At 37.7% G+C, this 19,618-nt stretch overlaps 1 protein-coding gene across 1 annotated transcript in view; it reads right to left on the bottom strand.

Moving 5' to 3' along the window:
• UBP24 (ubiquitin-specific protease 24) overlaps positions 1-19,327 on the bottom strand; it is a 40,130-nt gene extending 20,803 nt beyond the window's left edge. Inside the window, exons 1-5 of the mRNA XM_089372960.1 lie at positions 18,753-19,327; positions 15,423-16,403; positions 14,997-15,196; positions 5,392-5,642; positions 4,301-4,443 (exon numbers count right to left, since the gene is read on the bottom strand). Coding sequence (XP_089229086.1) covers positions 4,301-4,443; positions 5,392-5,642; positions 14,997-15,196; positions 15,423-16,403; positions 18,753-18,770 — 1,593 coding nt within the window. The 5' untranslated portion in view covers positions 18,771-19,327. The remainder of the gene's footprint in view (positions 1-4,300; positions 4,444-5,391; positions 5,643-14,996; positions 15,197-15,422; positions 16,404-18,752) is intronic.
• Between the last annotated feature and the right edge of the window lie 291 nt (positions 19,328-19,618).

Here is a 19,618-nt window from a genome sequence, read left to right on the forward strand (position 1 = left end):
TCATTTCTGCTCACCATATGGTTCTGGCTTTGATAGCCTTGTTTCCTGCAGTCTTGCTTCCTAACTTCTGATTCCTCAAGAAGCAAACCATCTTTTTCTACACAAACTACAGGACCAATTCTTCAATATTGTGATGTTAACTGTTGCAACAACAAGATATTGCCATGTCTTTCTGTGCTTGGGTAACATTAACAGGATTGGATATTTATTATGCACTCTCACTTTATTGATATATTTTGTATCTTCCAGTGCCACTTTAAGATGTAAAATATATTTTCTTTCTTGCAACAAGAGAGATTCGAGAAAGATCTTGCTTTCTGAAATCAAATAAGTGGATCATTTGTTCTTTTGCACCATCTTTGAATCGTCTTCTGGTTTTGCTGCTTGCATCATTCTTGTGGCTTCTGTCAGAAAACATGTAGTCCAGTCTGTGGTAGCCTCAGCCTATTATTCAAATTGAGATAGTTCATTTTTTACGATTGTTCTTTGTAATCATGTATCCTTTACTATCTGTTTTCATTGAGCTTTTGCAAATGAAAGAATTACATTGAGAACCTACTAAACAAACAAAATATATAAAGACAGGGCCACAAAGGAGCCTTATCTGCCTTGAGAATTCTTGCTTTTATAGGGTAATAAAAAATGACCTTAATTTTATTTGTGGTCAAACAAAATATATAAAGATTGGGCCACAAAGGAGCCTTATCTGCCTTGAGAATTCTTGCTTTTATAGGGTAATAAAAAATGACCTTAATTTTACTTGTGGTCAATCCATCCCCTAGAAAGGCAAGACTTTGCAAGGCACACACATATGAAACAAAATACAACAGGATTTCATTAATATAAGCATGGAACAATAGGCATCAACCCATAACCAAGGAGCCATATCTGCCTTAAGAATCCTCCCCTTTCTAGGGGACTTAATGCCCATTTCAAATGAAGTCAATCAGTCCTCTAGAGAAGAAAGACTTTTCAAGGCAGATATGAGACAAAATACACCAGGACTTGTTTTACTCTAGAAAGAGTTCACACCGTACTTAGTAACATATTTTCTAAGTCCTTTATGGCTCTTCCTAGTGATACCTGCCTGCTATCAGTCTCTCACCCATATATAGCCTTGGACAGAACTTACCACCCAAATAGAGCTGCATTTCCAAACTAAAGTAATACTTAATGTTAATAATACCAAAGAAAACATGCTTTTGCAGTTACAAAAGGATCCATATTTACACTGTTAAATTTTAATAGGATTCCCTCTTCTTGAAACATTTGTTGGAAGCCTATTTCGCCAACCCTCAGAAGCCCATGTGAGTTGTTTCACATTTCATTGGTATAAACATAAAACAGTAAGAATCAACCCATAACCAAAATGGGCTTCTTGTCAAAATGTACAACACTACATAAAATTTTCAATGTATAATCAGTTTTAATCTAAAATTAAATAAATCAAAAGAAAAATGTCTTTCAGCGTAAATAACTCCATATAAAGGTCATTATTTTCCTGGAAAACTAACTATTCTGATACACAGAGGAGATTCTACCCACAACTATTAACCAGTAACAATAAGCATCCACCCATAACCAAGATTAGGTTATTGTCATAGATAACTACATATAAAGGCCATTAACATCCTGGAAAACTAATCTTTCTGGTGTGTAAAGAAGTGAGGAAAAATATACAACTAAATGTGATAAACAGCGACCTGGAAAAAACCATTTTACTGTTGCCTTTGAATCAAATTCAAAACACCAGTGGGGTTACAGTTCAGCAGTTAAGACCAATGTTTTAAAACTGGTCAGTTTAGCCACCAATATACAGTGAAGAGAACTCCAACGCCAAAGGAAAACACTAAGCAACCATATAAGGTCAAGCATCCACTGAGAAAACTACTTGAACATGCACCACCCAAGTGCTGAACATACACCACCCAAATCTCATGAAGCACCTAAAACATGGTATAAACACTTGCAGAGTGTTACAACAAGTGTTGCAACAAAAAATAGCACCCCCATTTGATTTAAAGTCTCAAGCATCAAAGAACTAGTCGTGTGCAACTTAGGAAGGCTACCCACTATCAGCACAACAGCTCTCCCTCTAACTTTTGTTTGGCTCTTCTTTAACTCAAGGGACACTTCCCTAAAGAGAGGATTGCTAAACAGAAGTGTAGAAGTTCTAGGTGATTTTGAGGAGTAAGTCTTAAAAAAACAATTGGTTGTAGTATAAGTGGATAAATGAATGGTACAAGAACAAAAAGGTGAAGGAAAACCTCTAAGACCAGTGCCAATCCAATTATGGGTTGAATAGAGTCGAAGTGGTATGCATCCAAGTCTGTGAATGCTTGAATATCCAAGTTTTTTTCGAAGAAATGAATGTTGATTTGGAGTAATTACTTATGTGTGTGTGAAATTAATTTTTAAGTACCAAACCACAACACCATAATGAGATAGCCTGCACCATAACCATCAAATGTGCAACCAAGGGGTGATCAACGAGGCAAGCACATGTGAGAGAGTTCCATAAAGATGTATCACACCAAGTCGGTCTAATGCCCTGAGATATCAATGATAAATCTCCATCAATGTGATGAAAATCACAATGTGGAACCTCAAACAATATGAGGCGTAACATAAAGTAACTCTGAAAATTAACAGTATGCATGCCTGAGAGATTCTCTTTTGCAAAAAGTAGGGCCCATAAAAGACTACTTAATCGAGTTTTAAAGAGCCATGCACCAAAATGAAATGATATGTTCTATCATGTCAAATGGATGGAAAAATAGAAATAGCTGTGCCTAATAGATTTTCTTCTCTCTTGCCCACAAGGAATCATGTTTTTGAAATCATTGATGTGTTTGATAGGGTGAAAGATGCAAACTTGTTATTTCAACTTTTCAATGAAGTTGAGAGTAACCAATCTTGTTCAGATCATCATAGACAATGGCTCTATGTTCATGATGGTAAGATATTAAAAAGTAAAGCATATTCTAGATCCCATGTGCCACACACTGAATAGACCTCATGTCTGAGGATACAGGCAAAGAGGATTGGATCAGAGAACATTGTAGATCATGCCAAAAGTATTACAAAATGCATTTACAACCACTCACGGGTATTGTGAGGAAAACCATAGGGAGGCAAGGAGCTTATTAAGTTATTAGGCCTGCCATCACCAGATTTACAATGAACTTCCTCACATTACAACCTCTCATTTCCCAGTTATAGAACTTCAAAAAGATGTTTGCAGGTGATGAATGGAATGCATATAAGTAGAGCCGCAAACATGATAAGAAAGACATCCAAAATAATAAGTTCTTGAGAACTTATTTGAAGATGAGCAACAAAGCCTGTGAAAATTGTAATATGTTTATGGACTCTAGAGGCCATGTAGAGCTTGATTATTTATGTACTTTGTTTCGGATGTGTGTGCACTCAGTGCTACATAAGCAAACTTTGAATTTCTGGTATCTAATGATTTGGATTTACATCAACATACAGAAACATTTATTTTGTTTTCATGTTTTATGTGTTTTTTAGTGAACCGGTTCATATGTCAAATCATCAACCAATTCCAATCCAAGTCTGTTCTGGCCCTCTGTTGATTTAGAGTCAGATTACAACTCTTAAAATACTGATATATGCATGAGCAGATTTTGAATATTTGGTCTCTAATGGTTTGGATTTACATTGTTAGATATGAATACTTGTTTCTTGTTCTATAAAAGTTTCATATTCTATGTCATTTTAGTGAACCAGTCCACAGACTAAGTTATCAGCCAATTCTTATCCTAGCCCACAGTCTGAATCCCAGCCAATTCTGAGTTTTAAACCAATGGTTATGACAGTGGCATGGCAAGCATCCCACCAAGGTTCAATTCCCCATAAATGTGAATAAGCTGGGGCCTTGTGCAAGTCCTAGATGATTTTAAAGGAAAAATACCATATCCCAACAGCTTAAGCCAAACGAAAATGCTTATGTTTCAGCGATTTTTACCTTGAGGGCCATTTCCCAGGTGCAAACAGGCCGTTGGTGGTGTCTGACCTAATCAGGCCAATAGTAATGCTTCTCTTTGAGTTTATAATTATTTCAAAATAAATTTCACGACAAGGAAGAAAAAATTAAAGCCAGGCCAAAACTTGGGATGAGAAAGAACAAAAATCTAGGCTCTAAATTTAAGAAGGCCCATAATAAAAGGGGTATCTGATGCACCAAAAAGATCTTCATACATAGTAAACTGAGAGCAGAATTAAACAAATCAGGTCACTTCTCTCAACACATGCATTAATAAACATATATGTATACCTTGCCTGTGGAAACTCTATAATCTTCAAGTGATTCTGGTGAAGCAAAAAGATGAAGAGCATCATCAACAGTATGAACAGCATCTGGTAAAATGTCCAAGTGAAGTAACAAGAACCGTTGAATGGTAGCTGATGCTTTGTTTCCTATCCAGCACAAAAACACGAATGTTCATATTCCGTATAAGTAAATGAGGAACTTAAATTTTTTTAATAATTCCTATACATCTAAATATTAAATAAACATAAGTAATCAACTTTCTATATATAATATTCAAAACAGCTTTACATAACCACAAAACAGGTCCTATATAAGAAGTTAGAACAAAGGACCAAAATACAGGTACATTCCCTGATCAGCAGTATAATCACCTACGGTGTATATGTTGCAAAGAAAAAACACAGGCCTAGAAATGCTCTTAAGGCACAAGGGGTGAGATCCAAACTTGGGACAAAGATGGCTTGCTGGATTGCCAATTTGTAGTGGCTCATATACTACAACATGAAAGAATGGACTCTCTACATTTGCCCAAAGGCCAAAACTATAATAGCAAACTAAGCCCCTAGACTGGACACCATAGAGTACAGTAGGTTAGATGCAGCTAAGAGAAATTGCTCTTAAAAAAACATTGGCACTCAAGAACAGAGTGAAACCCATAATGACGAAAGTGGCATGTGAACCCCAAGATTGGTGATCAATGTCTAATGGACGAGTGGATTTCATATGGAGTGTACAATAGAAAGCATTGGGGGAAGCACGAAGTGACAAAGTAAGTCCAAGCTCATCACAGCAGGGAAGCCTCGTTTCTTGCACTGAAGGAAAGTCAATAGTCTTTTAAACATTTCCATTGCAACATTGTTATGTTTTATTTCTGCAATCATCTTTAGTCATTTCATCTGCTATTATACACATTAGATTTCTGAAAACTAGTGTCTCCACCAGATTCCCACCATAGTCCAGCTGACAATATGATTATAAATTAATGCAACTCTGGAAGGTAGAAATTTAAAATCTATTTTCTACAAAAGGATACAAATAAAAGATTCACTTCTCACTTCAAACAGATATACAAGAATTCAAGGCAATATATTTACCTCTTGATTTGACAACACTCCTCAATTGCCCTCCAAAGATAGCACTTAGTTCTGACTCCATAAAAGTTTGTGTTCTAGTTATTGCAGTTCGATTCTTAGGGCCAACAGTCTCCCAATCATCATCACCAGTAACTGTAACCAATGACAATTTGCTACCACCAGATCCATTCAGGTCCCTATCTTGCAGTTTTAGTAGTTCATCGTGCAACTGATCCATAAGAAAACTAAGAAATTCTTGAGCATCTTCTTGCCTGTAATCAAAGATAGAACTGATCTATTAAAATGAAAAAATATATATATATAAAAAGACAGAAGAGAATCTGTAGGTAAATGATGCACTAGATATAAAAGGAGATGCAAATAGCCATTTAACAATACAAAAAAAAAAAGATAGATAATAAGATAATTAAACAATGTGTCCTTGAAAGCAGACAATTAAGCAAGTCATCTATATTCATCAAAGCAAAACATAATTAGACTCAGTGAAGATAATATCGGCGATATATCGCCGAATATCGGAAATATTGCGATATTTTCGATGAGCCAAAATATCGCCGAGAAAATATCGCTATATTTCCGAGATATCGGCGATATCTCAGCAAAACATCGCGTGACAATATAAAATATTGCCGGGCGTGTTTTGCCGCGGCTAGAAAAAGGAAAAATCGTTTTTTTCTTCATTTTTGTTTCTAAGTGTTGGAGAAGGAAGGGGAAGAGTTTTGTGAAGGTTGTCAAGGAGGGTTTGAGGATCAAACAACGATTATCACCACCAACTAAGATTTTTTTGTGGATCAAAGATTGAAGAATAGTGAGACAAACTTCATTTCTTCCATTAACAGGTGTGTTCTTAAAAACCCCTATGTTAATGATTTTTGCATAGATTTATGGTTATGCTTGCTTGCCTCTTTGCCTACCAACATTTTGTTTCTTTGTTTTTTTCCATTTGCTATGATTTTCATCCCCATGAACCAATGCAAGGGTTTTCTCCATATTTGGACAGCAAACTTCATTTTTTTTCAACTTTCTTATGCACCCTCTTATTGCCATTTTTCATTCACATTGCAAAATGCAAATAGTGTAGTAGTTTTTTTTAAATGAGGTGGTTATTACTTATTATTTTTTGTGTTTGGGGGTTTAATGCCATTTTTTTGTTTTTTTTGTGCCCTAGGTTTGAATTAGTTCACTACAAATGTCAAATATGCCAAAAGCCTTGGACCCATTTTGGGAGTATGGGGAGGCTGTTGGTGGGGCAAATCAGGCATATATATCATGCAAATTGTGTGGGACCAAGATGTCAGGAGGGGTTACACTATTGAAATACCATCAGGGTAGACTCTCTGCACATGACGCAGATGTAATGCCTTGTATGGTTTCTAGTGCAGAGGTTATACAAAAAGCTCGTGAAGCAATTGTTGAACAAGACAGAAAGAAAGCTGATAGGGAGAGGCCAATGGTCTTAGATAGATAGCTGCTAGTTTTATTTGTTTTGCAACTTTTGCTACATATAAGTTTAACTCATGATGATGAAATACTTTTAAAGTTTTATATATGTGATGTTATTTTGTTTGACTCCTTGATTGGACAATTATCAGGGATCAGCAAGATTTGGTATCACCTTTGAAGTTTGATGTATCATTTCTATTTGACATCATATATATCAGTGCCTTCTTCATATTTATGTGCCAATGAATATATTATGCATTTTTTATGCTTGCCGATATTTGCCAATAAGATATTATCTGGACCCTCACCGATATTTTGTCGATACCGATATTTTCAACACTGATTAGACTTGTATGAGGCCAAAAACATATATCATAAACTCTAAACAGGATTTATAATCATATAGCAGTACAAAAAAGTCATGGAAAGATCATCTAAATATTCATCACCATCTGTGTAAAACATAAATCTTGCATGAAGTAGGAAACAAGAAATAGAAAATATAATATCTAAACCATTCAAAACCCTAAAATAATCAACTATTCATATTTTTAGGGGGGAAGGGGGTGCAAAACTAAAATGGCAAGTGTTACTAGATAGAAACCACAGATGGTGTCAATTGGGTCTAGCCCAAGTAGTTGTGAAATGGAGAGTTATCCTCCCCACCTGTTGTAGCGGCTACAACCACCCTCCAAAATTTTACCCATGCTTCGTTTTGGAGTCTTCCTTCTAAATCATAGCAGCGCATATTGCACTAATCCAGGTACTTGTGCTTTGATTGAGCCTCATCCTTTGCATCTTGGCTTGTGTTGCTTACTTGGTTTATTGTCTAACCCACAAGTCAATCTCTTGACTTGGTTTCCATCCAATTTTGGGCTTGCCTTAAAGAACTGCACAATCCTAGAGGGCAACCAGCGTTGCTCTCGGGAATTGCGCAGTCCAAGTTTACAGTGAGTCTTGAGCTCAAGAATTGTGCAATGTCAGTTGACAGTCAGCCTTTAGCTGAGAAATTGCACAGAGCATGAGAGGCAGCCCAGAACCACTCAGCCCAGAAATTTTGCATAAGCCTCTTGCTCAGAAGCTGCTCAGTGCATGAGCCAGTGAGTTGCCCAATCATTCCCAGAACTGCGCAATCTCTCCAGGCAATGCATGGCAGCTTTTCCCGGAAAAGCAAAAATGCAAAAAGCAAAAAAATAATCCCTAAAAATAGGGATTTATTTTTAGCAATTTGAAGGAGGCACTTGAGTTATTTTGGAAACTACCGCTAAGTGTCGCTTTTTCCTTGAATTTTGGCCTTCGCATTATAAACCCTAAATTGACCAAATCTATTTAACTGATGCTACCAAAGCTCATTTGCACATTCGATCTTGGAGCTCTGGCATTCCCGAGGAGATCAAGGAACCTTCAATGTGATCGTCGTCTCTTTTCAGGTAAGTTTTGTGTTTCTAGTCTTTTGCCGATTTTTCTATCATTTTTGCACTGTCGTTGCGGCAATTCTCTTCACATGCTTCATTTTCCTTCAATTTGATTGATTCTTGCACTTGTTTCACTTGCATGCATCATCACTCAGTCATATCTGCACTCAGCATCACACCATCCTTCAGATCTGCTCAATTTCACACTCCCCTTGGGTAGATTTGGGCCCCCCTTGCCCGAATCTCACTTTCCCTTGCATGCATTGCGCATTCTAGGAGCTCAAGGCCTCTACCTTGGCTTCTGGAATTACACAGAGGTTGCCTTAGCCTAGCTCCAATTGCACACTACGCAGTTTTAGGAGCCCGCCTCCCAGTGTTGGCCACTAAGCCTATGCTCAAACTGAACTGCGCATTGCGTAGTTCCAGTCAACAAACCTCCCCCACTAACTATTGGGACTGTGATTCCAACAGGCAAGCAGTGACCTCTGTGAACTAGAATTGCGCAGACTATCCCAGCATTAGCCCGGTTTGTTGCTTAGTCTTGTCCTGAAGTTGCTTTTGGTTTTAAGCTAACATTTACCTTCCATGAGTGTCTTCTTTGTCTCCAAGTACAGCAATTGTTGAGCATCTCTCTAGCAGTTACAGTTAACATGGCCTCCAAGAGAGATGCATCAAAGGAAACCGCCGAGAGCAGTGTTGGGGAAGCAGTTGAGCAAACGTAAGTTAATCTACCAGTTTATGCAAACACTCGGTTGTTCATTAAGAAGGGTACAACATTGACATGGCAGCAAATCAAGGATACTTTTGCAGAGGACTGGCAGGTATATATCAGTATCCAACGGTCAAGCTTATACAAGGTTGAATGCAGGTACCCCGCCTTCCCATGTGCAGACATTATCAGTTGGATTGTCTCACACAGATCCAGAGACTATGACATTGAGCAATGTCAGTGGTATAGAGCTTGCCACCTTCAGGATGGAGAACTTTCATCAGATGTATCATTTACCTCAGCCGGCGAGGCGCATGGACACACTTTTTTATGCCACCCATAGCTAGGTGAACACGAGAGATATAGTCAAGCACTGGGTGAAAGAGCATCAAAGTTCAGACAGACACCCAATCATGTTTACAAGATGAAGTCTATCAAGAAGGCCTATCGGTTCTTGATCATCTTTGCATGTCGAATATACAATCAAGAGAGCACAGAGACCTTTCTTGAAGGTTGGGTGGTTGTATTGGATTAGTTGGAGAGTGATGGAAAGCCATTTAATTGGTCGGACTTGTTGGCTCATCAATTGAAAATCCATATGACTAATGCCCAAAATCTGCCCAAGGATGAGCAAGCGAGATTCTACATGTTTGCATACTTATTAGATGCAATCTATGCCCATCAGAAGCTTTTTGGCATGAGCTGGACCTGGACACCGAAAGAGACTACCATCAACATTTATTGCAAGTTACTTTCCGACTACAGCTACCGAGGAGTAATGGCAAGGCTGACTAACCATTTCATCATCCCGTTGTATAAGCTTATCTTTGAGCAATATCCGCCTTGCATGTCTCGAGAAGTAATGGAAGCGATACTTAACAATGCAGATTGGTATGCCTCACCCGGTGACACCTTCATCAAAGTGTTTGCAGATTAGTATGCCTCACCCGGGGAGCGAGAGCGAAAACGGGAGCGGGAGCGACATTTTCAGAAGCTCCTGGTTTGGGAGCGAATCCCAGAGGAGTTCGACAACCAATGTCACTAACATCAAGGTACATAAAGGGATTGGTGCTCTTGATTAAATACGAGTTCCATACCCTAATACATGACAAAATTCAATGGAAACATTGCAATCCTCCAATCCTGAAATCCTGAAAAACTGATAAGTCTGCTGGATTTTGAATGAAATCTAAAATTCTACTTTCTCCATATGAAATCCAATGAGGCCAAAACCACTCTCAAACATCCTGAGTCATTTCATGGTAATGTTAAAAATTTAAGTAAAAGGATGAAAATGAAGATTAAGGAGAATGTCATAGCATATCAATAGTATAGAGCATTTGAGTGTGTTAAATAGGTTTTGGGAGGGGGAAATGGACCCCAAATAACATTTAACTAATTCATAAAACACATTTGAGTTCAAACCAATCAACAATCACTTCAAAATTTCATTAAAAAAATGTTAAATCGCTGTTTGCGAGAGCGAAAACGGGAGCGGGAGCGACATTTTCAGAAGCTCCTGGTTTGGGAGCGAATCCCAGAGGAGTTCGACAACCAATGTCACTAACATCAAGGTACATAAAGGGATTGGTGCTCTTGATTAAATACGAGTTCCATACCCTAATACATGACAAAATTCAATGGAAACATTGCAATCCTCCAATCCTGAAATCCTGAAAAACTGATAAGTCTGCTGGATTTTGAATGAAATCTAAAATTCTACTTTCTCCATATGAAATCCAATGAGGCCAAAACCACTCTCAAACATCCTGAGTCATTTCATGGTAATGTTAAAAATTTAAGTAAAAGGATGAAAATGAAGATTAAGGAGAATGTCATAGCATATCAATAGTATAGAGCATTTGAGTGTGTTAAATAGGTTTTGGGAGGGGGAAATGGACCCCAAATAACATTTAACTAATTCATAAAACACATTTGAGTTCAAACCAATCAACAAACACTTCAAAATTTCATTAAAAAAATGTCAAATCGCTGTTTTGATGGGGTTACAGGCCACTGGTTATGACTCGGCCGAGTCAATACATAAACGTCCGAGTTGGCCGAGTCATTCAATGACTCGGCCGAGTCATGGCTGACTCGGCCAGTCGAACCGTTCCAAGGGCCGCGTCACAGCAGAGGGTAATGGCTCGGATCAACCCGGCCGTTTCTTAAAACAATGGTCAAAACCTTCATGCATCGCACTTGACTCTCCACAGGGTCACACACTTACTCTCACCCAAAGTTATCTTACTTACCTCTACGCGCTACCGCGGTCAAGGCATTACACTACCACCCACTGTTGGGACTCCTCCAAACGGTTCCATTCTCATAAGTGACATCTGGAGTCTAAAGCTAATAATGAATATATTGTTTTAATGGATTTAATTTCTCTAGTTGATTTGACCTTATGCCCTAAACAATCTAGGGTTTACCTTGGCTATCATCCCTCTAAATGAGGGGAAGTACCCAAGAGTTTTCCCCTAAATATGTCACGTGGAAAAGAAAATTAAGAAACCACAAAAGCTATTTTATAACATGCAAAACTAGTCATACAAGTTATGCAACACCACTAGTTTTCCAACTTTGAACATGTAGAGGCATTATTTTTAGCTGATAAATCTTAGAAAGGTGCTTGTAAAAAGTGAGGATAAGGGCACACTGTGTGTACAAAAATCCATTGCATAGTTTATGTCATAATTATAGACAAAATAACCTAAACCATTGGCATGCATATCAAGGTCCATGGAGGTCAAAATCAAAACCAATATAATCTAGATGTCTCTAAGAATAATGAACGAAATTATTCTCTTCGGTCACACAAATTAATCGTTGTGAAAAGAAGTCCCCCTGCAGCATGATTCATGAGTACGCTGAAAAATTCTACAATATTGAAAACTAAGCACAATTTGTAAAGAGACCCATGCAGGAAATAAAAGTATCTGCTCAGAGTCCCTTCTGACCTTTTTCAGTTAACTAGCAACAGCAAAAATGCTGCACAAAAAAATGTCATGAAATGCCAGCACAAGCTGACTTAGTAAACAACCATTCTTCTTGATTTTGATTTTAGATTAACTTGTCTAGACCCATCTTAACTCCAAATCTATCAAGCGTTGAAAATAATCAAATCCTTCAAGCAAACAGTTCCTCAAGTTTTGCACTCTAAATAAGGTTTGCACTAGATATTCCACTAGACAGTTCATCACAACAGATCTGATATTATTATATTAAAAATCTGAAATTCTACATTATTACAGTTTTATTAGATTTCTAGATCTGTAAATTTATTGTTAATATTACATGCATGCAAATGAATATTATGCAGAAAATAGAACGGCAAAATAAAAGCTCACACACACATAAGACACAATATTTTCTCTGGGAAACTCTTTCGAGAGAAAAGCCCAACTGGAAGGTGAAGCCACTCTGCTCTCTTTCTCTCTCTGGAAATATGGTTGCAAGTACAAAGAAGTATGGCTTGTAGCCCGTGGGCTGCTACAGTGCACAAATCCTCTCTTGTGTGCTCTACCTCCTATCCCTCTTGGCTATTTTTGCTCAGCTATGGAACAAATGCACTCAAAGAAATAGAATGCCTCTTCCTCCTAGTGGCCCGGTTGTAACACAATCTGATAGCCTACTAGTGGTTAAGTTTGACTACCTCAACTCTTAACCAGAGTTACAATATAGACTCTTCTAAAGTCTTTTACATTATAATCATGTGGCTAGACCCATTTCCATGAATAATGGGGACTAATGCGGCAGTCATCCTCCCAAATTATGTGTGTAAAAACAGGAAGGTCAACTTCTAAGTGGCATAACTTTCGCATACAGATTCCAATTGACGTGCTTCTTGCGCCATTGGAAAGACCGTTGTGTGTAGAATAGCATGGAAAGGTGATACACTAAAGAAGCAAAGTTTTACCCCAAAAAAACATTGTTTGATGCCTCAAAACTCTCCCTGAAGATTTCAGATCCTGTTTTGCCAAACTGGGTCCCGCTGGTAAAAACGGTCCCATGAGCTGATTCCTACACTTTTTCAATGAATGCATCAAGGTGGATGACAAAGAATATAATGATCCAATCTGGATCATAGTAAACTCTCATTCTTCTTTATTTTTATTTTAGATTAACTTGTCTAGAGCCACCTTAACTCCAAATCTATCAAGCGCTGAAAAGAATCAAATTCTCCAAGGTGCAAACTGTTCCTCAAGTTTTGTACTCTAAAAATGGTTTGCACCTTCAGGCTTGAGGGATTTAATCCCTCTCAGCACATGGTAAATACTAAATACAGAGTTAAGAAGGATCTAAGCTCATTTTGATAAAATTCTTAATGTAAAATGTGTATTGCAAAAAGAATCAAATCAAATTACTACAGTTTCAAACCCGTGGCTGGAAGCAGATCAGCATTTTAATTCACTGTTGTTTCTATTTTGTACCATGCCTGTATTAATTTGAAATTGTACACTGACTAAGAATGTGAATCAAACAACTCTCCACCATCCAGTGCTTTCTGATATGATATTAAACGACGGACACCCATTTTCTGCTGAGCAGTTATTAGTTTATTACATCTATTATGCAGCTGCAGCAAGGGCACTCTTGGCAAAGGTGATGTTGTTTATTGTTCTATTCATGCAAAGATACCTGAACTTCTCAAAATGGAAACAGAAAACTAACAGCAACACAGAAATTTACAGCAAACCAATTATTAATCCAACAAACACAATGTACTTCATAAGAGAGAATTCACCCCAGTTCCTTGCTCCCCGGAGTAAATGGATATAATATAGATCCCTGTGTGTGTTCCTTCTGAGAGTATATATATATATATATTGTCATGCAATTTATGTGCGTATGTGACCCCCCCCCCCCCCCCCACAAAAAAAAAAAACATATTGTCATGCAATTTATGTGCGTATGTGACCCCCCCCTCCCCCAAAAAAATAAAACACTAAAAGAAATTTTACATGTCAGCCATCTCCATTATACTGGGCTATAGAGTGTCTTTCAGCACAACTGGCCTAGAGATCCATCCTAACTCCAGATCTATCAAGCAACAAAAGGGATCAAATCCCTAGAGGTGCAAATTGTTCCTCAAGTTTTGCACTATTAAAAAGAGTTGCACCTCCAGGGGTTTGATCCCTCTCGCAGCTTGATAGATCTAGAGTTAAAATGGATCTAGACAGGTTTTAATAAAATTCTTAATGTAAAATGTATATTACATATGAGACTAAATCAATTATCAAATTACTACTGTTAGAAATCCGCTGCTTGAAGCAGATCAGCACTACAAAATTACAAATTCATTGTTGATGCTCTGAAACACAGAGGGATTAATTTAAATTTGTACACCAATCAAACATATGTAATCAAAAACTCTTTGCTGTCCAGTGTTTTCTGATATGATCTTAATTGACAGACACCCATTTTCAAACGAGTAGTTGTTACATGTATTCTACTATGCAGCTGTAGCAAGGGAAAAAGTTGCGTTGTTTATAGCTTTATTCATGCAAAGAGGCCTAAACTTCTCAATTCGGTAAGAAAACCCTAAAAGCAACCGAGAAATTTACAGCAAACCAATTATTTTAACTGCAGTCAGAGAGAGCTTAGTCTTCAGTTTGTTGCTCCTCAAAATAAATGGATAAATTGATACTTGGATAAATCGATAAATAGATAAATGTATTTATTTATATATATCTGTACATTTGGTTTTTCCAAAATCTACTGCATCCAACATTTGTGCTTTCTTTTACTTATTATTATATAATTTTCGTTTTCTTGCCATGTAAATACATTCATTATGTGACAACATCTCCCCATGCTGAGCAGTAGAGCACATTTCAACACAATAAAACTTTGGAGTATGGAACCTTCTAAAAACAAAAGCACATGAAACAACCAAGGAAACAATAAGATGGTAAACAATCATTTGTTTCATCGACATTCCAGAAATAACTTCTAAATGTGTGCCCTCTTTTTCATGAATATAAAGTACTTCACTTGTCGTGATAGACAGACAGAGAGATGTGGTATAGGCATACCTGGGCCTTCCTGAAGCACTAAGAGGCTGGTCAGGGCTAAAGCTTTTTAGGACAGGATCAAACATCTTTGGACAAAAGGACTGTCCCACCTCAATCCCTCCAGTTGCCTTTACATTCTTTTTCAGATCTCGGTCAATAGGTTCATCTTCCTCAAACTTGACCACAAACTCAACAAATGCATGAAGTGTTGGATAGCCAACCTGTTGGAGAAACTAAACCATTTTAGCATGACCTATATGATGGTTGTCACATAAGTCCTTTTAAATGGTAGGTAATAGCATTTTATCTTATGTTCTCCTCAATAAAATCAATCCCAAATAAGACAGATGTTATTAGATGCTCATTGGAATTTTCCATACAACATAGAAATTTCAGAACTATACTAAGCATGGCCAAGAGAGAGATTAAGGATTAAGCAGCACTAACCTCAGGAATTTCACGAGATTTTAGGGTCTGTAAAAGTTGGAAGAAGGGTGGACATGATAGGAGTGCTTGCAGTGTTGCATTGAGAAAACACAGATTTCCAGTATTAACCAGACCTCTTGGCTGCAGTCTTTTCATGGTAATTTCTGTCCTACCTGATGCGTTGCTGGTCAAACTTGCCAAAGAACTGCTGGTTGTGTTGCCATGATTAACCTTAGCCGTTGTTGATGTTTTTCCAAACTTTGACCTTCCTTTATCCCCATTCTGAGAATATGAAACCTGACCATTGCCAGCCTTTCCTGCAAATCTTGCTGCCCATGACAAAGGAATGTTTGTGGGCGAAGAAATTGGATCCTCTACAGCATCCTCAACAGTGTCGTCATTTGCAGATAGAAGTTGCTGCATGGTGTTATTTCCCACCAACTTAGACCTGGATTCAAGTTCAAACTCTTGCACAGATGCAGCTCTATCACTCATTTGGTTCACACAATTTTCAATCCTTCCACCTTTGCCACTTGATTCCAAATTAGCAGAAGTTATGCCAACATCATTTGTTGTAGCAAATGTATCAGAATTTGAAAAATGAAGTGGTTCAGATTTGTTGACAGTAGGTAGGATGCATTTATCAGTGACAGAAAATTTCCTCTCAGTAGAAATTAGTGAACCTGTTTCATGTTCAATAGCAATAGAAACCTTGACTTCATGGGAAGTTTCATCCATACTTGCCCCATTGGGAATGGAACATTTTTCACCATGGGAAGCATCAAACTTTGTATTCAATTCTTTCAAGTTGTCTCTCTGTGTCACTTGACCATTACTAGCTTGTTTAGATGATACCTCCTTATTCCTCGATGAACACTGAATTCCATTGTCAAATGAACCAGATTGCAAACCATTCTGCTTAAATGTGATTAAGCCTCCTTCCAATGGGGCCTTCTGAAATGAAGAGGCTTCATCCTCATTGAAGGATCCAAATACAAAGACCTAAAGGGAGAGCACAAAACACAACACTAAATCACAAGCCTTCTAAACAAGTTTGCACAATTTTTATATAAGTATACTTTATATCATCATTGACAATTGAATTGCATCATCCTCTATATCAAATCATTTTTTTTTGGAAAACCGGAAAAGAATAGGAACTCTAATAATGTGCTCAATCAACTTATAGGCAAAAATTCAAATCCTGATGTTGATTCCAGAAAGTAAAATGCCTTTAATGCTCTACCAAGAATTGTATCAAGGGGATCAGTATGTAAAATTTACTGAAACACTCATGATGGCCTACCCGTGTCCTAACTTATATTTTAAAGAAACAATAGTAATGTCCATTGAATGGGTTTGCTGTTGCTAGTATTTATGTCTAGTAAATATTTTAGTTCAAAATCCACAAGTTTGGAACATTTAACAAGAAAGCATGCATAGCAGCTAAATTTACTTTTGAGTCTTGACCAAACTATAATGCCAAATTCTTTTTAGATATTGAATCACATGAAACAAGAGCAACAAATGAAAAGAGGACCTTAAAACTAGCCAACCAACAATTCGATAGTTGCAATCAAGAGGAAAGAAATTAAAGGAAGCAAGTTCACCTGTCCCATGAGATTTAGGATCCTAAATCAAAAGTAATTTTGAATAAGCTTTAAAACAGTCTTAGCTACCTCAAACTGGATATTGATAGTCATTGATTTGAATAATTTTCCTCCGGCTGGAGTTCCATTATAAATGATGAATTATCCAACACTGATGCATTGGTTACATCCAGTTTGCTATGGTTAAAATATTTCAGGAAACATACTTCTAAATAACAAATAGTGGAGTCCAATTCTGGTCCATCTTAGACAGAAAGGTTGGTCTCAAACAGGCTGGCCTTAAATAGAACCTTTGTCAGATGAAGTTTTGGTGTGGAGAAAGATTCTAGAATCTAAATTAAGAAATTAATTTTTAGGCCTAGAATTTGCCTAGGTTATGAGTACGTGGCAACCAAATATGCTAGGAAAAGATGAATAAGTATGATGTAGAGAAGTTCATTAATGGTCTTCGTAGGGTTAAGAGAGGAAGATGTCCCAAAAGCAGATTCAGAAGGCCTTCGTGGCAACTAGATATTTTTGCATGGGTTGGCAATGGCTATCGATTTTGAATGAGGACCAAGTAACAGGGAAAAAAACATCAACTGCTAATCCTTCATGACAACAAGATATTTTCACATGCTTGATAATGGCCCTTGATTCTGAATGAGGGCCAAGTAACTCAGCAAACAAAGTTAACTGCAATTAGTGCTATGTTTTGCGACCAACCGCCTCTAACCTTGCCTGGTGTGCTAGACATGACTGCGACAACGATTAAAAGATATGCGATTGAGGCCAAATGCAAGTCGTGGATGACTGTCACAGAATCAATGTCTCTTCCTCGTAACTTTTAAAACATGTCAGGAATTATTATCTTCTGAGGTGCTTTATGTGGACAGCAGTGGATATCCTTTTGAAAAGTTCTGAAATATTTTCTTTTATGCAAGGGGATAGTAAAAAGGATAAGAAACCCACATGAATGATAACATTTGAGCCTATGGGATACTTCGACAGTAAAGTCGACATGTTTGCAGCAATAGAGAAAGGACCCTGCCAACGAAGCCAGTAAAGGATAAGAATGAAACAGCTGTGGGTATTAAAGCTTCATCCTATGGGGCGTAATTGGCCAGTAAAGCACGCATATGATTTCAACAATAGAAAATGAGCCCCTAACAAATGCATCCTATCAAGAAGAAACCCGGGGTAGCAGATTCTAAACAATTTTTAAAAAAAGCCAAAAAGTTCAAATGATAAATTCCTTGTATTTCAAAAGTCTTTTTGCCAGGCATTCACCAACCCTTCTCATTCTAGTTCTCCACCCGAGTTTATTCTGTTAAATTTTAGATTTTAGATAGGGTATTAGTCCGAATATAATCTCCTTGAACATTCTATTTCCTGGGACGGGTTTGCCTTGTTATGAATCAAAATATTGCCTTGTACACAGCATTTGCATGAAAAAACTCAATCCTTCAAACATTTTCGTCTACAGTCCAGCAAAACAATTTAACCAGAAAACAAAATAGATAATTAAATAAAAATTGTGAGATAGAATTTTTGCTTCCACTGCAGCCTTGTCTCAAGGTGATCACGGGTTCAATTCGTCTCCCCCACTCCCCCAGGAAGAAGTGAAACTCGGAACTAGAATATTAGACGCGCTATCGGGAAAAAGAGACGGGGAAGTTATGGGAGAAAAAGGATTGTAGGAGGTATATTAATATAAAAAAACGAGTGCATCAGGTTGGAGATAAAACCCTGAGTACCTCACCTGTGATCCCTTCATCATTCCAGAGCTGTCGAAGCTTCGAACACTGTGGTCTCTAAGAGAAGCTTGCTATTGCCGCTAAAATCCCGAATATCGGGTTGTTCCACCAAGAATGCTTGATTACTAATAATCCGAAGCCAAACCTCGGAAGGAGGGGCGAGTAACGAGTAGCAGAGCGGAGTAGACATGAAATACCACAGATTCCAGTAACATATATGTCAGGGCTTCTCACGGCCCGACGCGCTCACACGCACTCAAATTCACAGACTGTGACGCACCCACGGCTCATTCGACTCTAATATCCTCCTCTGCTGTGTACACTCGTCGTTATCCCCACCGGCCGCAAGCAAGAGCTTGAAAGAGAGGCGGGGAGGTTCGATCCTTGGCCTGGATTAATTCCAGACCTAAACACAATTTCAAGAGGGAATAATAAGTCTTGGTCTCCCTTGCGTGGAGCGATGACATAAAATGCTTTTAGCGCCGCCGCATGTGATGGCAATGTGAGTTGCGGTTTGGCGGCGGGCTACGCTAATAGTCCCCTGTGTCGAGGGCACACTCAGTTCACTCTCTTTTTTTGCGAGAGCCCAACACTAGTGTTTTTTAAAAGGATTTAAAATGTATATATGTTGTGAGCATGATAAATTTAGCTTTGATAACTAAAGTTTTTTCGTAATAACCATTAAGTGGGCCCATCCGGAGGGGTGGTATGTTTAGGAGACTTAAGGATGCGTTGATTTTGACCTCAATGGATCCAAGAAGAATTTAACCTAAAGTTATAATTAAAGATTATACAAAGATACTTAACAAATAATATTTTTTTCCCTAATAATATATTTTATATTTACCTTTTTTATATATTAAAATTTTTA

The sequence above is a fragment of the Pinus tabuliformis genome, chromosome 8 (genome assembly GCF_031772625.1).
Source record: "Pinus tabuliformis cultivar Carrire ecotype Pingquan chromosome 8, CPIR1, whole genome shotgun sequence".
NCBI classification, from domain to species: Eukaryota; Viridiplantae; Streptophyta; class Pinopsida; order Pinales; family Pinaceae; genus Pinus; species Pinus tabuliformis.